At 42.4% G+C, this 18,804-nt stretch overlaps 1 protein-coding gene across 1 annotated transcript in view; it reads right to left on the bottom strand.

Annotated features, from left to right (window-relative positions):
- lrpprc (leucine-rich pentatricopeptide repeat containing) overlaps nucleotides 1-18,804 on the bottom strand; it is a 58,417-nt gene that overhangs the window by 22,038 nt on the left and 17,575 nt on the right. Inside the window, exons 17-25 of the mRNA XM_004570095.4 lie at nucleotides 18,013-18,119; nucleotides 16,686-16,763; nucleotides 16,418-16,489; nucleotides 16,076-16,189; nucleotides 15,821-15,951; nucleotides 15,405-15,490; nucleotides 10,446-10,653; nucleotides 5,734-5,858; nucleotides 1,958-2,064 (exon numbers count right to left, since the gene is read on the bottom strand). Of these exons, the coding sequence (XP_004570152.3) occupies nucleotides 1,958-2,064; nucleotides 5,734-5,858; nucleotides 10,446-10,653; nucleotides 15,405-15,490; nucleotides 15,821-15,951; nucleotides 16,076-16,189; nucleotides 16,418-16,489; nucleotides 16,686-16,763; nucleotides 18,013-18,119 (1,028 nt within the window). The remainder of the gene's footprint in view (nucleotides 1-1,957; nucleotides 2,065-5,733; nucleotides 5,859-10,445; nucleotides 10,654-15,404; nucleotides 15,491-15,820; nucleotides 15,952-16,075; nucleotides 16,190-16,417; nucleotides 16,490-16,685; nucleotides 16,764-18,012; nucleotides 18,120-18,804) is intronic.

Raw genomic sequence — 18,804 nt, 5'->3', positions numbered from 1 at the left:
CCTGACAATCCCCTATCTAACCATGACCATTTAGCACAAAATTGGCCACCTTTCTCTATCATTACATTTAATTAGCTGTGATTAATCAGCTGCCAATTATACCAAACACAGCCTAAAGAGAGACACCACTCTGGACTGCCACTTGACGCTCTCACAGGGGAAAAAGTATTTGTGCATCTGAGTGTGCGTATGCATATTTGAGTCAAAGATATAATTCAATTGTAGTTTATCACCTCAGCGGTGGATCTATCGCCATCCAAGTATAATACGGGGGAGTTCAAAAGTGAACTTTGTGTTTAGACTGTTCTAAAAGTCTGTGAAGGTTAAGTGAATCCTGGCTTTTGAAATATATCAACTGCCTTTTTTTGTTTTCTCCTGATTAGACTCTGAAAGACAGCAAAGAAAAGCCGTTAACTGTAAAACTGGGGAACTGGAGACCCAGTTGCCGAGCAGTCATTCCTGACATATTCTTTTAAGTCCACCATAGACCCTCACGCTAACCATCTGGCAATGGAATTTACATTACTGGGACCCGAGCAAACTCTGACAGACTCGTGAAAAGTATAATCCCTGCTTTAAGGCGTTCACAGATACATATCTACCAGCACACTCTAGGCTGCAGGTTGATTTTTGTAATTGTATTATCAGATCTATGGAGGCATATGTTAGATAATGGGATGAAGAGAGAAGCTGAGCTGTGAACTGGTCACCACCTGGTGGTGCAGTAGATCGGGTGGCCGGATAGGCCTGGCGTGCCCAAACATACAGAAAGGGTGCAATGGAAGTGTCTGGCAGAGGCCCTGTTCTGTGGATCTTCAATTCCCACCTCTGAGAGAACTAATCAATAGCTTCCTGAGGCCAGGGACGTCGAGTCCTGTCATGGCAATAATTCCCGAAATAAATGGAGGAGTCCAGGGAGTTTCAGTGTAATCAACAGCGACTATAGTAATGAGAGAAAAATTCTACATCTGAAGAAAAGTGATAACTTTGTCCAGAAAAGCAGATAAGGAAAGATTACAATTATTTATTTAATAAAAATGCCAGTAGATGTGATACTTTGTGTGAAGTAGTAAATACACACTATGGTTAAAAAGCAGCCATTGTCCACTAACATCTTGTATGCTTTAATTTTCAGTAGGCATGTAAATAGGCTTGCTGGACTTTTAAATCAATATTCCTGCATTTTTTTTCAGTTGCAGTCTGGGGATTTTTGTATGTACTGTGCTACAACATTTCAGTGGGATTCAAATCTGAGCTATTTTTTCCATGACGAGGTCAGCTGTACATCTATTTACAAGGCATCAGCAATCTCACACATGTAGCACGTAGCTGACTCGCTATTATAAGTAGGATAACAGTCATACAATCTAGCGAGAGCCACAATAACACGCTGATAATATTTAAGAGGGTTTGAAAATCCTCAAGAGGGACAAATCCCCATTTCAGTGCACGCCAGGACATGCGAGAGAGAGCAAGGTCAGGGCGAGGGAGTTAAGATATTTTTCACTGTTTTGTTCTCATTCTGATCGGCCTTGTTTCTGTTCCTCTGTTGTCAGGCTCATCCCTCTATTCATCTGCTCATCAATCTCTCTATTTTGTTGTCCATTCCCAACCCCTTCTCCATTTATGTGAAAATCGCTTCTTATCTGCCCGCTTTGCCTCTCTCTTTCTCGCACTAATCTACACAGATTTTAAAGCAGGATTTAAGATGACAAAGATATAAATATTCATAGAATATTCAGGTCAGATGATTTACAATAACAAAAAGAGGGTTGGCAATTCCATCCTACATGTCCTGTGCGGCTTATGACGGCCATGCACACCGGAGAACAATTTTTCATCAGCTAGATTCTCCAAGACTAAGAAACTAATTTTCTTTGGAGATCTGATCTGATCAGAGGGCAGAGTGCAGTCTAACAAAAACAAATAAAACCTTCCAATAAAGACACAATGTTACCTCGATGATCTTCCGGGCCTCGCGGTAGCGGCCTGTCTGCAGGAATGCGAAGAACAGGTCATAGAGCATGGTCATCTCTCCTCGCTCCTGGCTCACAAAGTCCATGGCTGAAGAGAAAGACAGACAGGCGAGGAAACGGAGCAGAGAAAGGTCATGAATAAAAACGCACGTAAGGTAAACAAACCCACCACACACTTCATTTCCTTCTGATTCCATTATTTGGCACAATGTCCCACTCACAAAGCAGCCCTATCAAGACAGCTCTCAAACAAACACAGGTCCCGAATGAAAGCCTAAGCTGCCCCGGTGAACTTGCTAAAACGCTCTGCTCAGCGTTACGTACTATCTCCATCCAGCAGCTTCAGAACAGGTACCAGACACACAAACAAACACACACTCTGCAAACTTTCAGTAACCTAAATGAATCTGCATATTCAGCAAACAGAAAAAAAAGAATAATCCTACTCCCTTCATTTGCACTCATTTAAAGCTGGAAATATTTCACTGATTGGCTCCAATGTGAACAAGTTTTCAGAGTTTCTGACTGGATTAAATGATGTAGCATTTTCTATGTGCAAATCCTATCTTCCCAAGACTGAACCACACCAGCAGGATCCTGTTGAAACTTCCAGGTTAAAAGTATTCTGTCCTCTTCTTATCTGAAAATAGCTCAGTAGTTGCTATAATTGCCAGACCCTCTGAAAACCCTATACTTTATTTTTCTGTTGGTGCTTGAAACCAAACCAAGGTCACACATGTGAATGAAGATTTTGACAAGCTGTGTCATGCTTTTAGTGTGTTTTGGACAGCTGAAGGCCATTCTGCTGGAAGCTTTTCTTCTCTTTTATTTTAAAAGGTGTATTTTAAGGTGAATTTTTAGACTATTCGTGCACTGCATCAGCATGGGTCCACAGGGGTACTCACGATGCTGCGAGTGCGACTCAAGGTTTATGTCACAAGTCATCCTCTCTGATGCTTTATATGATGGAGTGAGAGGCGGTGTAATTTGTTATTCGTAAGTTGACACTGCTTTACATGCTGGCCTCTTTCAGCACTTTAATCAGAGTTACTTTGGATTTAAGGGTGCAGCGACTAACTGTGAGGGTTTGTCACCTTTTGGCATGTTGGGGGAATGAAAGGAGACAGAGGGGAGGGAAGGAAGTGGAGAGGTGCTCCACTGTACAGTTTCAACCTTTACGTACTCCAGAGCCACTTGCCCCAGCGGCTCACCGAACTTGACCTTTTCACCGCATCGCTGTCAACATACAGGGAGACTGTTCTAAATGTGACTGGCTGACATGCTTCACCGTGACCCTGGTCTGAACCTTTCTCACTCTCTGGTCCTCTTATGCTCTCTTGGGATTGTTGGCACTTGTTACATGTGCGTTTAACGCAAACACTGAATGAGCACTTTAGAATAGCTCCTCCCCACACACAAAGACCCAAATGAATAACAAAAGGTTGGAGTCAATCAGAGGAAACAAAAATGGTTCACGCTAAGCTGGAGTGGGGGAAAAAATTTGGATTATAGCTGTGAGACGCAGTGACAGAGTACACAGCTATTCTGAACTTCTGAACTCTGGGGAATCCTGGTCCAGTGTTCAGATTAACCCGTCTTTTGTCACTCCTAATCTGTAGGTTAATGAAAAATGTTTGAAATCCCACCAGGACTATTCTTGTTTGCATGACAAAACAAACATGCATGTTATAATTTATAAATGAAAAAATTTAAATTTAAGAAAAATGTAAAATCTTCTCGTCCTTAGAGGATGTGGAACCACTAAATATTTAATTTGAGCTCGATCAAACAACCTGAATGATCCCGTAGTTATGTTTTTTCCCTCTTGCCTAAACCCCAGCTATAGCATATGGCTGCCCCTCCATAAATCAAATCAAACCAAACCAAAATTTATTTATATAGCACATTTAAAAACAACGTCATCAAAGTGCTTCACAAATTAGGAAATAAATAAAATAAGACAAATTTACCAAACAGCAACACAAGACAAGACAAACATAGAAGCCAACCAAATGATAGTCAAAATAACTTAAGGCTGTTTGATATAACGATATATATCGGATGACGATATAAAAACGTCTATCGTTTCATTTTACGCTATTGTTTGTTTCGTGGTGTCGCAAAATAAACCGTTTACAGCAATATTTTTTCATCGTTGTGATGGTCACTGTAGTGGCTATATTAATTTCTTAAAGTTCTCTCTTTCTCTTATATTTAATATAACCACACTACAGGCGGACAAGCGCCTGTTTTTATGCGTTGTCGTTAGCAACAATGACAGTAAAACCATCGCATGTCCGCTTGTTTATTTTCCACATAAACCTTTCACAATAAAGCTCAAGATCCTGTTGAGACTTTTCAAAATAAACGTGAAAGAGTATGCAGAGTGTTTACGGATGAGAAGCAAAAAAGAGCCGCCAGGTGCTAAAAAAATAAACCTTTGACTCAAACGTTAGAACAGGCTTTTCCCCGCAGCACGCCGTGTAATAAATACTCACAAAGAAAACGGCGGCTGTTACAACTTGTGTCTAAAAATGTACAGTTTCATGCAACACTCAACTCCAGGTACACGATACCCAGCTGGAAACACTTCACGCAAGTCGAGCTGCCCGACATTCACAGAAGTTTCAGAAAATGCAAAATGTTTTTGTGTTGATAGAAGTCTTATATCGGGATATGAGATTTTGGTCATATCGCACAGCTCTAGTCATAGTCAAGGTAAAAAGATGAGTCTTTAAGCGAGATCTGAAAGACTGAATAGACTCGGAAGTGTGATTGGCAATAGGGAGACTGTTCCACAGTCCAGGTGCTGCGATAGCAAAGGCACGATCACCTCTGGTTTTCAGCCTAGACTTAGGTTGTATTAAGAGCATCTGGTTTGAAGATCTTAGTGCTTTTTAGGATTATACAAATGGAGTTCTGTTAAATAGCTAGGCACGATATTGTTTAAGATTTTATAAGTGAGTAAAAGAATTTTAAAATCAATGCGAAATTTCTCAGGAAGCCAGTGTAAGTTGGCTAAAACTGGAGTAATATGATCATGCATTCTGGCACCTGATAAAAGGCTGCAGCAGCGTTCTGTACTAATTGCAAATGGTAGAGAGAGGAGCGAGGGAGGCCTAAATAAAGGGAGTTACAATACTCAAAGTTACTCCCTAAGCCCCTGCTCAGACCACAGGCAGTATAAAGGTTGGATGAAGCTTCCTGGCCGGAAATGTAAGGACAATACAGGAAGTGCCCTAAACTTTCATCAAAGCAGCTGTTTGCCCAGACATCTATAAACACTTTCCGATTAGTTTATGAGCTCAGCCGCTAATTTTGGGTCAAACAAAATATAGCAAAGTCTATTTTCTATATTCTAGTTAGTATGTTTCAGAAAGAAAGATTATTTCAGATATGCTCACTGGCTAACAACGTCTGATTGATGAATCGTTGGTCAAACTACAAGTCACACCCATCGGTACCTTGAAAAGGATCTATGAGTGATATGACAATAGCAACATCCATGTTTTATAGTGGGTTATAAATATATGGTTCTGTTGGAGGTTTCTTCCTGTTAAAAATTAGTCCTTGACAAATGCTTCCTTCTAGGGGATTGCCAGATTCTCTAATAGTCTTTACAATATTAAGGAAAAATAAATAAATAAATTGCCCATTAGTATTTTTTTTTAATACAAACTGATGATAGATGGGTTACTGGATGTGGAAAAAGGTAGCTGAAGGACAGGACGTGATGACTATGTACAAAGTGTGTAACCTTTCTGCAGTAACTCAGTCTCTCCTTTCTCCACCAGAGCAACAATAATGTCGTGGATGCGAGGCAGGTGGTTGTAGCGCTTCTGACACTCGAGTGCCGCTTCGAGAGCTCCGGACACGTCCTTACTGCAGATACAGACAAAGAGAGAGAGAGCAGAGAGCGAGTTAGATGCCAGGTCTGTGCAATCAGTCATGTACAGGATTGTGTCAGTAGAGAATAGAAGAGCGTATCATGGGGTGTTAACCCTGTGACCTCCCATTCAAGCACTATGACCCACCCCAACAATACAGGCCTTTGAATTCATGACAGCACAACTGTGGGCGATGAAGCCTTTTGGCCCCAATACATCATTCTCACACAATCAGGCACACTCTCACACACCTATCTGTGAGGGGCTAATGTCTCTCTGGACAGGCTGTTAGAGGGGAAGCAATGCAACAGATAAAAGGACTCCACTGATCTTTACCCTCTCTGCTCTGCTCCTCTTGCGCCTTCAAACTTCTCTTGCTCTTCCTTTTGTCTCTTCAACGCCCTTTAACCTTCCCCTCATTTTCTCTTCTCTCATTTCCCTTTTCTTCTAACCTTCCCGTCTTCTTTTTATCCTTCCGTCTCTCTTCCTCCACACCATCTTTTCCCCCCCATGCTGTCAGCTCTCACACTCCTCCGATGACCTCACCCCCCAGCTGAGCAATTTAACAGAAATATGGCAACAAAATTAGTCCCCCCCCCCCCCACCCCGCCAGCAGCATCACCACAGCTTCATCTCATGTCACCCCCCCGCCTAACCTTCTACTTTCACCCCTTCCAACAAACAAAAGAGCATGCAGAAGGAGGATGAGTGCACCTGAAGGAGTGATAACGAGAGAAGTAGAGAGGCAGAGATAGGTAAAGGAAGTAAGAGAGCAAGAGCAAGAAGGGGGAGTGGGAGAGACCACATCAATCCCCTCTATTGTGACAGCGCTGCCATCAATCTGTTGATTGGGTAATTACCATGTCAATCACACAGAGGTCAAAGCATATAAGGCACCCACAAAGGAGGCAAGGGGCAGAGTGAATGCGTGAGAAAAAGACAGTGTCAGACAGAATGGACAGGTATAGTTTTTGCAGTGTTTTTTTCCCTCTCATCTAATCAATTAAATAAGCAGATTTGTGAAATATGTCCAAAAAGACCAACAACTTTAGAGGGAAAAAAAGGACAAAAAATGATGTGACCTTGAGTTCAGCTTCTGTGAGCCAGCAGCAGCAGAAGAGAGTGATGGAGGGAGGAGGGATGGAGTGATTAGGGTTGGAAGGCAAAGAGGTCTGCTAATTGAAATGAAGAGGGACAACATTATTCAGCAGCGGCAGTCAAGAGGCTGTTCAAATGCATAACAGTCTGATTGAACAACGCAGAAGAGAGACTAAGAGATTTTTGAAAATGAGAGAAAGAGTGTGGAGATGGGAGGAGACCAGAAAGGGAGGCGTTGGTGTGCAGTTTACCCCCCAAAATGAGAGAGGGATGGGGAAAAAAGTACAGTATGCTCTTTGTAGTTGACGTATCATATACATACAATTACTTTAACTATTATGGTGTGGTGCACAAGGCCATTTCATTCCTCATTTGTTTCATCATCTCAACTATCTGTCCACCTTATTCATCCCTCCATCAAGCAACTCCATAACTACTTATAATCCCTCTTTTCTAATGAGAGAGAAAGAGAGAGAGAAAAGGGGCCTGGCGTTGCAATTATACCCCTTCTGCCTTCCTCCCCTCTCTCCGCCCGCTAACCCCCCCCCCAAAAAAAGAGCTAAAGATGTCGAAAGATGGATAATTTCCCCTAGGTACAATTTAACTGTCACTTTGCATTGCCATTTACTGCAGCGCACAGCCCTGTTAATGTCCCCAACTTTGCATGTCAGCCACTTTCCAGCCAATTAAGCCCTGAAAAAATAACGAGCGCTTTGCTCCATAGAAACCTGAAGGATTAGACAAGGAAGCTCATTTTACCTCATCTTACTCCCCCTTCTTTACCTCCCTCTCCATTTCCGTCACCCCTCCTCCCCCTTTTGTTCGGAGGAGATGAGCAGGCCTGTTATCAAGCCACTGTCCTCGCGTGAGGGAAAACGAGGTGTCTGTGTCTTGAAACACAAATGAAACTGATCATCACACCACTACATGTATTCAAGAAAGGCACTTATGCTAGTACGGTTCACCCCCCCCCACATGATTGAAACTGTGCGTGTAACGTTGTGGTAATGTGAATCATTCCCATCACCATTTTGGCTGAACAGATAATTCAGCCGTTCCCAACTTGTTATTTAATGGCTATATATATATATATATATATATATATATATATATATATATATATATATATATATATATATATATATATATATCATTATATACAAACCTTATGAGCCAAAGCCCATATTCAGACTGTTCTGCTACATCAATCAGAGGCAGCGTCCTTACATGGCCATCTCATGCACACTGCCCTGGCTGTGAGCACCCACCTGCTGTTATGTTTATGAGGGGCAGCCAATCAGAAAACAGTTGGCTTAAAAGGATTAATATGTCAAAAATATTCATTAGACCAACTTAAACATAAGCTTAATTTAGTATCGACCATGTTAAGAGTTAAACATGCATGTTTTAGCATGTCTTTTCACGTTCTTCCATTATTCAACTCCGGCTGCTTCGATTTCTCTACATGGGATTTCCATTTCTTCCTTTTATTCCTAGGGAGTGGGAGTGAATGAGGCGTTTTTCTCTGAGCCACTTGTCTCTTTTCAGCTCTACCCTCCTCCTCATATTCCATCAACGTGGCTGCCGTCTTATCATCCACGTCCTGCCAGCTCTTCATTTTGCTGGACTCATTAGCATTTACTGTTGCTAATCACTTCCACGAGGATGTGGCAATGTGAGCTAGCTGCCAGCTAGCGTAGTCGCAGGTTAGCAGACACAATACAAAGCGGACAGGCATGACGGCTAACGGGGCGGCGCATATGATGGGCTGTCAAGGGCTAATCTGGCGGAGAAGTGTTCATTAAGTCATTAGCGCTGACGCTGCGATGAGATGGGTGCAGGCGGGAGTGATGCCTGCTTTGTCCTCTTTTATCGCTTCCCTTCATCCCTCCTCCTCCTCCTCCTTCCGACTGTTTGTCCGCTGACTGACGGAATGAAGAGGTGGAGAATGGGTGAAGATAAAAGATAAAAAAGAGAAGAGGGCAAAGAGACTGATTCAACCGGCGTGCAAAAGTCAAGTGTTGCAGTACTGAGGCTTGACTGAACCACTGTTGGAACTACAAGAACCACCACTGCACTTTCACAAAAGACTAATTTAAGACATTTGCTGTTTTAAAATAGGATTTAAAAACGTAACTAAGATAACTCTGTAGCCAAAGTAAAATAAAGTTAATAAAATAGTGATTATTCACAAGAGTGTCCTGAATAAGCTTTATTATTAAGTTGTTACTCATCTATCAATTTTAAGTAGAATTAAGCCATCTGTTACAATTACACCAATCTACTTTATGAACAGCAAACTGGACAACTTTGTCAAAATTTTATCTGCACACCAGATGAGTTGACCAACACTCAACAACCAGCCAACTAAGCGTACCCAAATGTCCTACTAACAAATCATAAACACATGACAGATGTTAGAATACCAACAACCATCTTTTTCCTTCGTGTTTATTAGTGTGTGTTCACTGCAGTATCATTTGGAGGAAGTACAACTGGCACTTGATTTGTGAACGAGGCTGTGCTAAGCTGCTGTGTGCATTTGTGTTTTGGCGGCTGTTGATGACCCAGTAGTAAATTAGCCTGCTAATCTCACAGAGGCAGTGATTAACGAGTGAACCTCGAAACTGTTTGTGCCAGAGACCATACTTACAGCAACACAAACAGCAACAAGGGAGCACCCGGTGAGAGAGAGTGTGTGTATGTGTGTGCGCGCAAGCGAGCTTTCTTTGCAGAGGTCTACCTCTGCTGCAGTAAGCACGCTAGAGGTAAACTGCACATGAAAGCATGCACAGTATGTGTGTGTGCCCCCTAACCGCGCATTACGTGTCTATGGTAAATCCAGCAATTAGTGGTCTGTACATAATTAACATGCTAATGAGTTGATCTACTTAAAAGCTGCTTCGACAAATAGAACACGCACATGCGCTGAAAAACACACACAAACCGAATAGAGTTGAGGGTGGGGCAATAGCAGTGACCCCGCAGCCAATATTTGCTAATGCTCATTTGCATACTTGCATTATGAGAAGCAGCATCGATGGCCATCTCTCCCCACACACCCACACTTAAACCTCAGAGGAGAGCAGTGGGTGTTTCAGGGGATCAGGGGTGGGGGAGCTCATGGGAGAGGTTGCAGCTGGCGCATCCTCAAACAAACAAAACCTGGCTCTGACGCGCATAAACACACACGGCTAACATAAATGAGCAATTTCTACATCCTCTCTCTATCTGAATCGCTGACCCAGAATATAACCTCAGCTATGATCATAGGGAGGAATGAGTGACTCATTGAGACACACATGCATACACACACCTGGCAACAGGCTTTGGCAGATGAAGGCTCAAATCTGAAAACAAAAGTGAGCTTGTTGGCTGGTTAAGTGGAGACCATCAGCCATAAAACTGGAACATACAACTCAAATAGATGTTTTAACTTTAAGGGAGTTTGGGACACTTTTGTAACACTTAGGATCTCTTTTACCTGACCAGGTAGGCAGTAACCACGGGGGAGCAGAGATTAGCAGTGGGCTTGACCAGACCGAGGGTAAAGACCGTGTCTTGCAGTCGGCGGATGGAAGGGATATCGCCTCCGGCCGCTACAGCGTTGAGCGCGTGAAACAGGGTGGTCATGTGTGTGTCGTTCATCGGCACATCCTTCTCCTTCATCTCCTTCAGGATGTCCACTGCCTCTGAGATGGAAAGGAAGAAACGTCAGCAACGCTTGCTCCCACATCTGTGTGCGACGCTTCAGTGAGGTGTCAGCATGCACCTCTCCATCAAAGCAAGCGATGTGAAAGTGGATTAGATGGACAGAGAACGGGCACATGAAAAGAACAAAAGAGAAGGAGAAAGAGAGATGATGCAGAGAGGAGAAAGAAAGCGAGAGGAGGGCAGATATTGGCTGGGAGAAGAGTAGGGTGTGTGAATGTGATAAAAGGCCCCTTTAGCTAATTCCATGTGGGGGAAACAAACCCATATTAAAACAGAATTTTGCACCCAGCGGGGGATGCAAATCCAACCCCGTATAATGCCAACTCTGTGCTAATTGCTACTTGCAGTTTTCTAAACGAGACTACAATTACCAGACCTCTACAATGGAGGCCAGCTTTTTGCCGTGGCCATGTGGAAAGCACTTGGGGGGCTAAATTATAGGTATGTGGCGACAAGGGCCCGCCGTGGACCCAGTGAGACCTCGCTAAGCGGGCTGAGGGGTGGATCAGTTTGGTCAAGTCCAGCCGGTAATGGAGGGCTTTTTACTGGGCCACGCGTCCATCTGGCCAACACTAGGGGCTAAATGGTGAAAAGAGAGTGTGGTTTGTGTGTGTGTATATGTGGTGTATCAGGGTAAAGCAATTAAGATGCGTTTACCATCTATTTAGACAGCTGCTAATGGACTGACAGCGATACAGCCGCTCTCCACCACGGATACTAATCTATACAGCATGACCAAGAAGGAGGAGGGAGATGGAGAGATGCACAGACACAGAATATATTTGAATAATCACCATTAAGCCTCCAAATGCAGGATAATGTTGGATCCTGTCTTACAAAGATCCTCGCTCTTTTCACTGGTGAAGACTTTAGTACACAGATGCATGAAAGCAAATAAAGTGAACACATGGGAGTAATGATATCCACACCTACACAGCTGTTAATACAACAAAACCCCTCAAACGAGTGTCACTCTACTGGGAACACACACCCTCGTGGGCTGAGATACGGGGCCACTGGTGAGTGCTTTGGCATCCTAATTTCAGTCTGTCTCTCCAGCCCTCCACCTCCCTATGCCAGTTGTTATTGCGATGGGAACCCATGGCTGTCACAGATTTAATGGGACGGGGGGAAAAAATAGAGGGGCGAAGAGGGGGATGGGGTGACTAGCAGTGGAGGAGACACCGCTAAACAGGGGGAGAAAATAAAAGGAGGGTTAAGCTTTTCAAAAGGGATAAGTTTGGTTAATTGAATGTGGGCCTGATGAAGATAAAGGGTACTCTTTCAACTTATCCGGTTTCTGTTGCTGCTCTGTTTCTGTTTTTAATTATCAAGATATCAGCAATTGATACCATCAACATAGTTTCCAACTACAAATATATTCCCACGTTTTACCAATTCTGCGATACTCAACACACTGCAATTCCCCGTATCATATCTGTGCCACTGAAGACAAAGCAAGAGGATTTAGACGATCTGCCCTCCAATTGCCCCCCCACCCCAACATTTTAGCCGCTTTCTTCATTGCAACTTTTAAATTACCCTCAAGTCTTTTCCTTTCAGGCTAATTTATTTCATAAGCATTACCTTAAGCAGTAACTAAATCATGACCCTGATAAGTAAAATTAGTGGTGGAATTGGTTTAAAGCAGGGGTGGGCATTTAATTTCCCCAAGAGGCCACATGAGAAATCGGGACTGTTGTGGTGGACTGCACTAATAAGCTTATGAAGAGATAAAATTCATGAGCAGAATTGAGATCAGCTTATTGGAGCGGTTCTCTACGACTCTCATGAGGCCCCTTGGTGAAAATTCATTGCTCACCACTCGTGTAAAAACGAGTGTATAAATGTATGTAATGTAAGAAGAAGCAAAAAGATATAATGCAATATTCATATTCTGTCCCACTCATAGGTGTGCTTTTAACTTCTTTCAACAAAGAACACAAGCACCACAAATCAGGGAGGTGAGCTTGATGGAAGAATGTGTGGATGTGTGACACAAACGTTTGATAATTAAATCTGTTCAGTTTAATAATGTTGCTGTAAGTCACCTTCGTGGGAAAACTTAAAATTATGCTAATTTTGTCATAGTGAAAATATTTCTTCATTCAACTCAACCAGCATACATGATAATAAAGCTACACTTAACATGCTTATAATAACAGTTTAGGTCTCTGCACTACTAGTGTCAATGCACTCAAATGTCAATAAACAGAATGACAAAAATGAAACAGACATCACTTCATGAACAGACGAACTGAGCAAGAAAAACAAAGAAAACCTTCAAAAAACAGAACAGTTTCCCCCTAAAGAACGGTTTTCCACAGAGTTGATTACAAATGGTGGTATCAACATTAAACAATATCTCTAATGACTTGAGTCGTTGTCAAGTCTGTACTATTTATCACTTCCAGTGAAACTTGTGCTTCACTCCGACTATCCATCTCCATGCCTCCCACTCTCCCTTTCTCCGTACCTCTCTCCATCACTAACTGACAGACCCACTAATCACTGAGACCAATGGCTTGGAGTTGATCTGCCCAAATGGATCAACACTAGCTAACATCCCTCCGTCCACCGTCCAAACTTCCCCCACGGCGTCCTCTCTCCATCTCCCCCTTCATCTGTTCGTTTAGCCAGTATGCATATCCATCAGCTCAGCCGAGCATCATGGCCAGCACAGCGAGCCAGACCACACACACACACACACACACACGTGTGCGCACACACTTGAAGAGATGGGGAGGCAGACAGGCCAGGTAAACAAACATCACACAGCCCAGTGGTTCACCTAATGTTCCATGACATGACTGCTAGTGATGTCTCTTTCCCAAACACACATAGCTCCAAAGACATATCCAGGACCACCAAAAGCCAGAACAAGTTCTGTTTACCAAAGTGGGAGGATGGACAGGTGGAGGAAGCGGAGCAAGGGCAGGTCAAACAGATGGCTGTGATAGAAGAGGTATATTTAAAAAAGGACAGAGCTTGCAAAGATGGAGAGAGAGGATACTCAGAGGACAGAGGCTATGCTGGGTGCACTCTTTGTGATCGTCTGGATCTGTTACTTAAAGGGTTATGGATGCATTGGGTGAAGATTGGCTCAACTTTGATTAATCCAGAACTGCATCTAGATCCAGTGAGTTAAAGCACATCATTTTGATATTCTCAAGAAAATACCACAAACATATATTTTGGTGGAAGTAAGATATCTGGAGTAGATCTTGTTAACAAAAGTGTTTATAACAGCATATGTCTGTATTAGCCAATAAACACTGGATTTTATATAATTTGTTTGAAATAGACACTAAATGTGGACTATTACAGTACTGAATAAAACATAATAACAATAATAAACATTTTAATGTTCAGCAGTTTTCCACCTGCCCATGTTGACAGGAGAATCTTTTCCTAAATCTCAACAGATGAACCTACAATGATGTTTTTGGACCTCAACATGCTAGAAAAAAAAAAGCCAAAGAGATGCAAGATCAGGAAGATTTATGGACATGTGAAAGTTAATCTGAGGAGCGAGCAGCATAGGAAGATCAATCAGCTATTAGAAGAGGAATCAATTATGAAGAATTACCTAAGAGCAACAGGGGAAGGTAAGTAAAAAGAATAAAGTGAAAAGGATGACGTATTGTAAAAACAAAGTTCGCCTGTTAGGTGAAATGAGAGAGCCATGAGCAAAAAACAAAAAAAGCCATTAGAGACAGTGAGAAGTAAAGAAGGATGCCAGGAGACATGATCTTCATCTGGTCCTGGTGTGTGCTGGGAGCCAGGCGGACCAGCGTCTGGGTGGGGACAGGCTAAAATCAAGGTTAGCCATGTGTGCTAATGTGGCTGACAAGCGTCCCCCTCCATATGCACACTCCGACTAATGGCAAATGCGTTAGCGCTGCCTATACACACCCCAACACACATACACAGATGGATAACACCAACCGCCGTGCCACCAAATGCCTTTTGCTTGAATTCACATGCAAATTTGCGTGTCGCTGTGTGTATGTGTGTGTGAGAAATGTTCAAGCACTTTGGTGGACATGATCTGCCATTAGCATCAAGGCAGATTTCAATAATTCTGGAAAAATACACACAGTCCTGTAATTTTCCCCTCTCTCGTTTCTCACTGACACGGATGTGCGTGTGTGTATGTGTGTGTGTTGGAGGGGATAAGAGAATGACACGCTTTGCGACGGAGCAGAGGAGAGAGGGTCAGATAGAGAGATAGCAAAAGGGGAGGAGAGGAACGGCGAGGAGAGACAAGGGAAACATTTTTCCTGTCATTGGGTGCAAAAAGCAGAGCGGCAAAACTGATGGTAATTGGGTCTTCGATGGGCTGAAGGAAACCCACCGTAGCATTCTGGAAATAGCCAGCTAATGTGGTTTGAGGGAGGGGAAATGACAGATTGTGACAGAGCTGGTGACACGTACAAAGAAGCGCATTGGTTTTTAAGTTCAAGCCAGATATACTGACAAAGAAAAAGCAGCAGTCAATTGTATGTATTACTTTTATTTAAAGAGGGAAGGCTACTGGAGCAAGCTCAACTTTATAAGAATATCCTCATCACGCAAAATTAAAATAAACAAAACAAAAAAGGATTAATCACTCAAAAAAAAAAAAAGGACTTAACAACTTAAGAAATTTATTAATCAAAGAATTTGTCAAACTAATAGCACAAAGAAGGAAAAAAAATACATTATTTGTAGTTCTAGGTTAACTTACCCTCCATTCTGCCATTTACAGAAAGGACCTTGACCAGCGCAAGGTATTTGCTGGCATCCAGTGCTACTGATGAGTCCTTACGACTCCTAAAAGCAGAGACAGAGATAGCAACAGACAGACTTGATTAATGTATTCCACTTACAGTAATGCAACTCATCTATTGTACGTTCTCAGTGTTCAGGCTGATGCTGGAAGCAGGTGGTGAGTGAAGAGAAGGAAACGGGGGAGGCAGAGGGGAGAGTTTCCTGTGTTTTAGCCAGTCAACTAAGCGGCTGGACCCTGCATTAATGTCTCCCCTAATACCACTCAAGTTAAACTTTAATGGCCTGCTACTGGCCACAGTGCAGCCATGTGCGTCTGTGTGTGTGCGCGCGTGTAGAAAATTTGTTTGTGTGCGCACATTATGCTCCACTCACAATTCTCTCTTCAGGTTCAGTGCTTCCTCCACATTGTTTTGGCGACAGCACAGGTTGATGAGGATGGCGTAGCCGCCGGCTGTCATCTCCTCTTCGTGCTGCTGCTTCAGCTCGAGGGCACGCTGCAGGTTCTGATCAGACAACAACGCTCTCAGGAAAAAAAAATAACACAAAACCAAACACAAAAACAAAGCAGCTAACTTCAAAAAAGAAAACAAAAGAAAAAGAGCCTTATGAGACCAAAAGAAATTTTACCTCCTCAGCACTCAGAGCCTGGATGGCCTGTTTGAGAACAAGTCCTAATGGTTTGTTCTCTGCTTTTAGTTCAGCCAATTTATTCTCAAGTGCCAACACCTTGCCCTCAATTCCCTAAAGGAGACAGAAAGGTGTTAAACACATGTACATGACCACTGTCCAACCTCACGGGTACAGGAGCTTGTACAAATAGACACATGGACATTCATCTCCACAGGAGAGCTGCGCTCTTACTTGGGGTGTGGGGAAGATGTCTTTACAAAATGGCACATCAAAGAAAGTTATGAGGATAATTGTGAAACTTGAACATTTTGTATGCGTCCTTCACAATGTCCTACTTACAGTGGCACGAGGAGTAGCTGACACAGGGCCATTGGAGACTTTCTCTTTGGGGTCTACCAAAGCCATCACATCCTGACACACACACATGCACACACAGCGTCAACACTTGGCATCCAATTTCTACTGCAGTATAATGAGCACTTAGAGTAACAGTGCAGAAAACATAGTGGAAAAACTGACTCTAATTTACCTGAAAACGATATAATAAAATGTCCAAAGTAACAGTAGGTATATTTAAAAATAAAAGACTGAAGGTCGGGCTCAATACCTTGACAAGCTCAGGAACGTGGCAGGAATCCAGAAGGTTCCTTATCCCTCGATAGAGGTTTACTGAAATCATTATATTCTGTGTAGAAATCAGCAGGAAAACAAACATCAGCAAGAAACTCGAGCTTAACCTGTCGATTTCTGTTACAAAGTCAGCTGAAAATCTCTCAGCCACAACTAAATTTAAAAAAATCCATCAAGAGCTTATGCTCAAAATCGTTTGCGGAGCATAACGCTGTAATCAGGTGCTACTGGAAATGATGCAATTTCAATAAAGGGACATTAACGACTAATTAACAACAAAATGGCAAAACTCTTTCAGTGACATCCTTTTTTTGGTGATTAATACCTGAGAGATGACCTGCATGCAAATTAGAGTTGACGCTATTGACTCATTACTCAAAAATGAATATGCAACTATTCACTGGATTCCACTTTGCAGATGAGAGTTTGAGCTTTTGTGTGTTTTATGTTATGTGGGTTAAGGCCCTCCACAGATGACTGATGAGCCAATAATGAGATGAAAATATAATACAACAGGACAACTTTAAATACATACAAGACGAAAAAAAAACATAAAAAAAACCCTAAATAATGGCTGGATATATATAGAAAAAAAAATCCTAAAATATATAATATACAATAGTCAAAAACCCTGAAGGTGAATAAAATAATGTAATTCTGGATAAAAATGAAAGACCTCAAAACCCAAAATAATAAAATAGAATCAAACAAAGATATATACACTCTCACAAAACACTAGTCTGGACTTTGAGAAATTGATTAGGATACTTTCATCTTGTGAATGTTTATGCTGATTAGAATTTAAAGGAAAATGACAAATTAATAAATATTGTGATATATATTCATATTTGCTCCAAAGCATATGAAGTATCGCTTTATATGAAAAGGATTTCCGCAGATGAAGGTGAGAAACAGCACTGCCAACACTGGTATCAAAAAAAAAAATGTCCACTTAAGGATTAACATTTATTTTTTTTACACTTTAAATTCCAAACAAAGCCAGTGAAGAGAGTTTTTGTTTCTTCCTTTTCCCCCCCTAAATCCTTGATGTAAAACATGATTTAATCTTCTTCGACATGTCTGGACCCCGTAACTCAAACCTTCACTCTTGAAAAATAGAGCACAGGATGAGCGTGTATACTGTAAATAATCCGAGTCCGATTACACACCGCATCATCTCAGATCAGACAGTCCAAGCTCCTTTAAAGTGGGAAGGTTATGAATGTACTGGATATAGAGATGTTAGTACATGAATGTGTGGTGTGTGCATTTCTCCCCCCAATCAACTTAATCGGTGTGTGTACCTTAGACTGCAGCTGACTGAAGAATTTCCGCAATTTGTCTTCTTGCGCCCGCACCTGCCCTTCTGACATGCTGTCGATCAGATTATACAGGAAGTAGGCTGTAGCTTCTGCACAAACACACACGCATATACACATGCACAGTGAGCCGTTGTCTTGGGAATACATTTCATTTGCCACCGTGTCAGTCACTCTGGCCATTTGTGCATTTATACTATTTTTCTGTAACCTCTGCAGAGTGTGTGATTGTGTTTCTTTTCTGCTGACAGAAGCTGCTTTTGGGCTGGAGTTTGAGTGAATGTACGACGGCTGGCAGTGACAGATTCCTCTTACTGCAGCGTGTACACACACACACATTTGCAGATGTCGTGTAACTGGATGTGACATGGATAACGGTCTCCATCGCTCCCACCTGCACACACACCAGTTTCAGCACTTTGGACATTCTGTGACACACACACACACACACACACACACACACACACACACACACACACACACAGCGACATTAACGCTCTGCACACACACTGACAGCGCAAAAACGCTGCCTAACAGTCACACATACCCACTTTAACTACTCTGCGCTGTGTCAGCAGCTAGGCTCCCTTTCCTCCGATGGAGAGGGCAGGTCTTTCATCCACACAGCAACACACTCACACTCACACACACACACACAAAATGATGAGAAGTGGGCCGGGCAGCAGTCCACTGCTACTGAGACTGAACGTAAACACATGCAAAGCATTTTTTTGTCATCTGAATTATAGTTAGAAAGTGACAGCGCATACAGTCCCG

The sequence above is a fragment of the Maylandia zebra genome, linkage group LG13, assembly GCF_041146795.1.
Source record: "Maylandia zebra isolate NMK-2024a linkage group LG13, Mzebra_GT3a, whole genome shotgun sequence".
In the NCBI taxonomy this organism is placed as follows: Eukaryota; Metazoa; Chordata; class Actinopteri; order Cichliformes; family Cichlidae; genus Maylandia; species Maylandia zebra.
The sequence above is the reverse complement of the archived record's forward strand: the minus strand, read 5'-3'. Positions and strand labels throughout refer to the sequence as shown.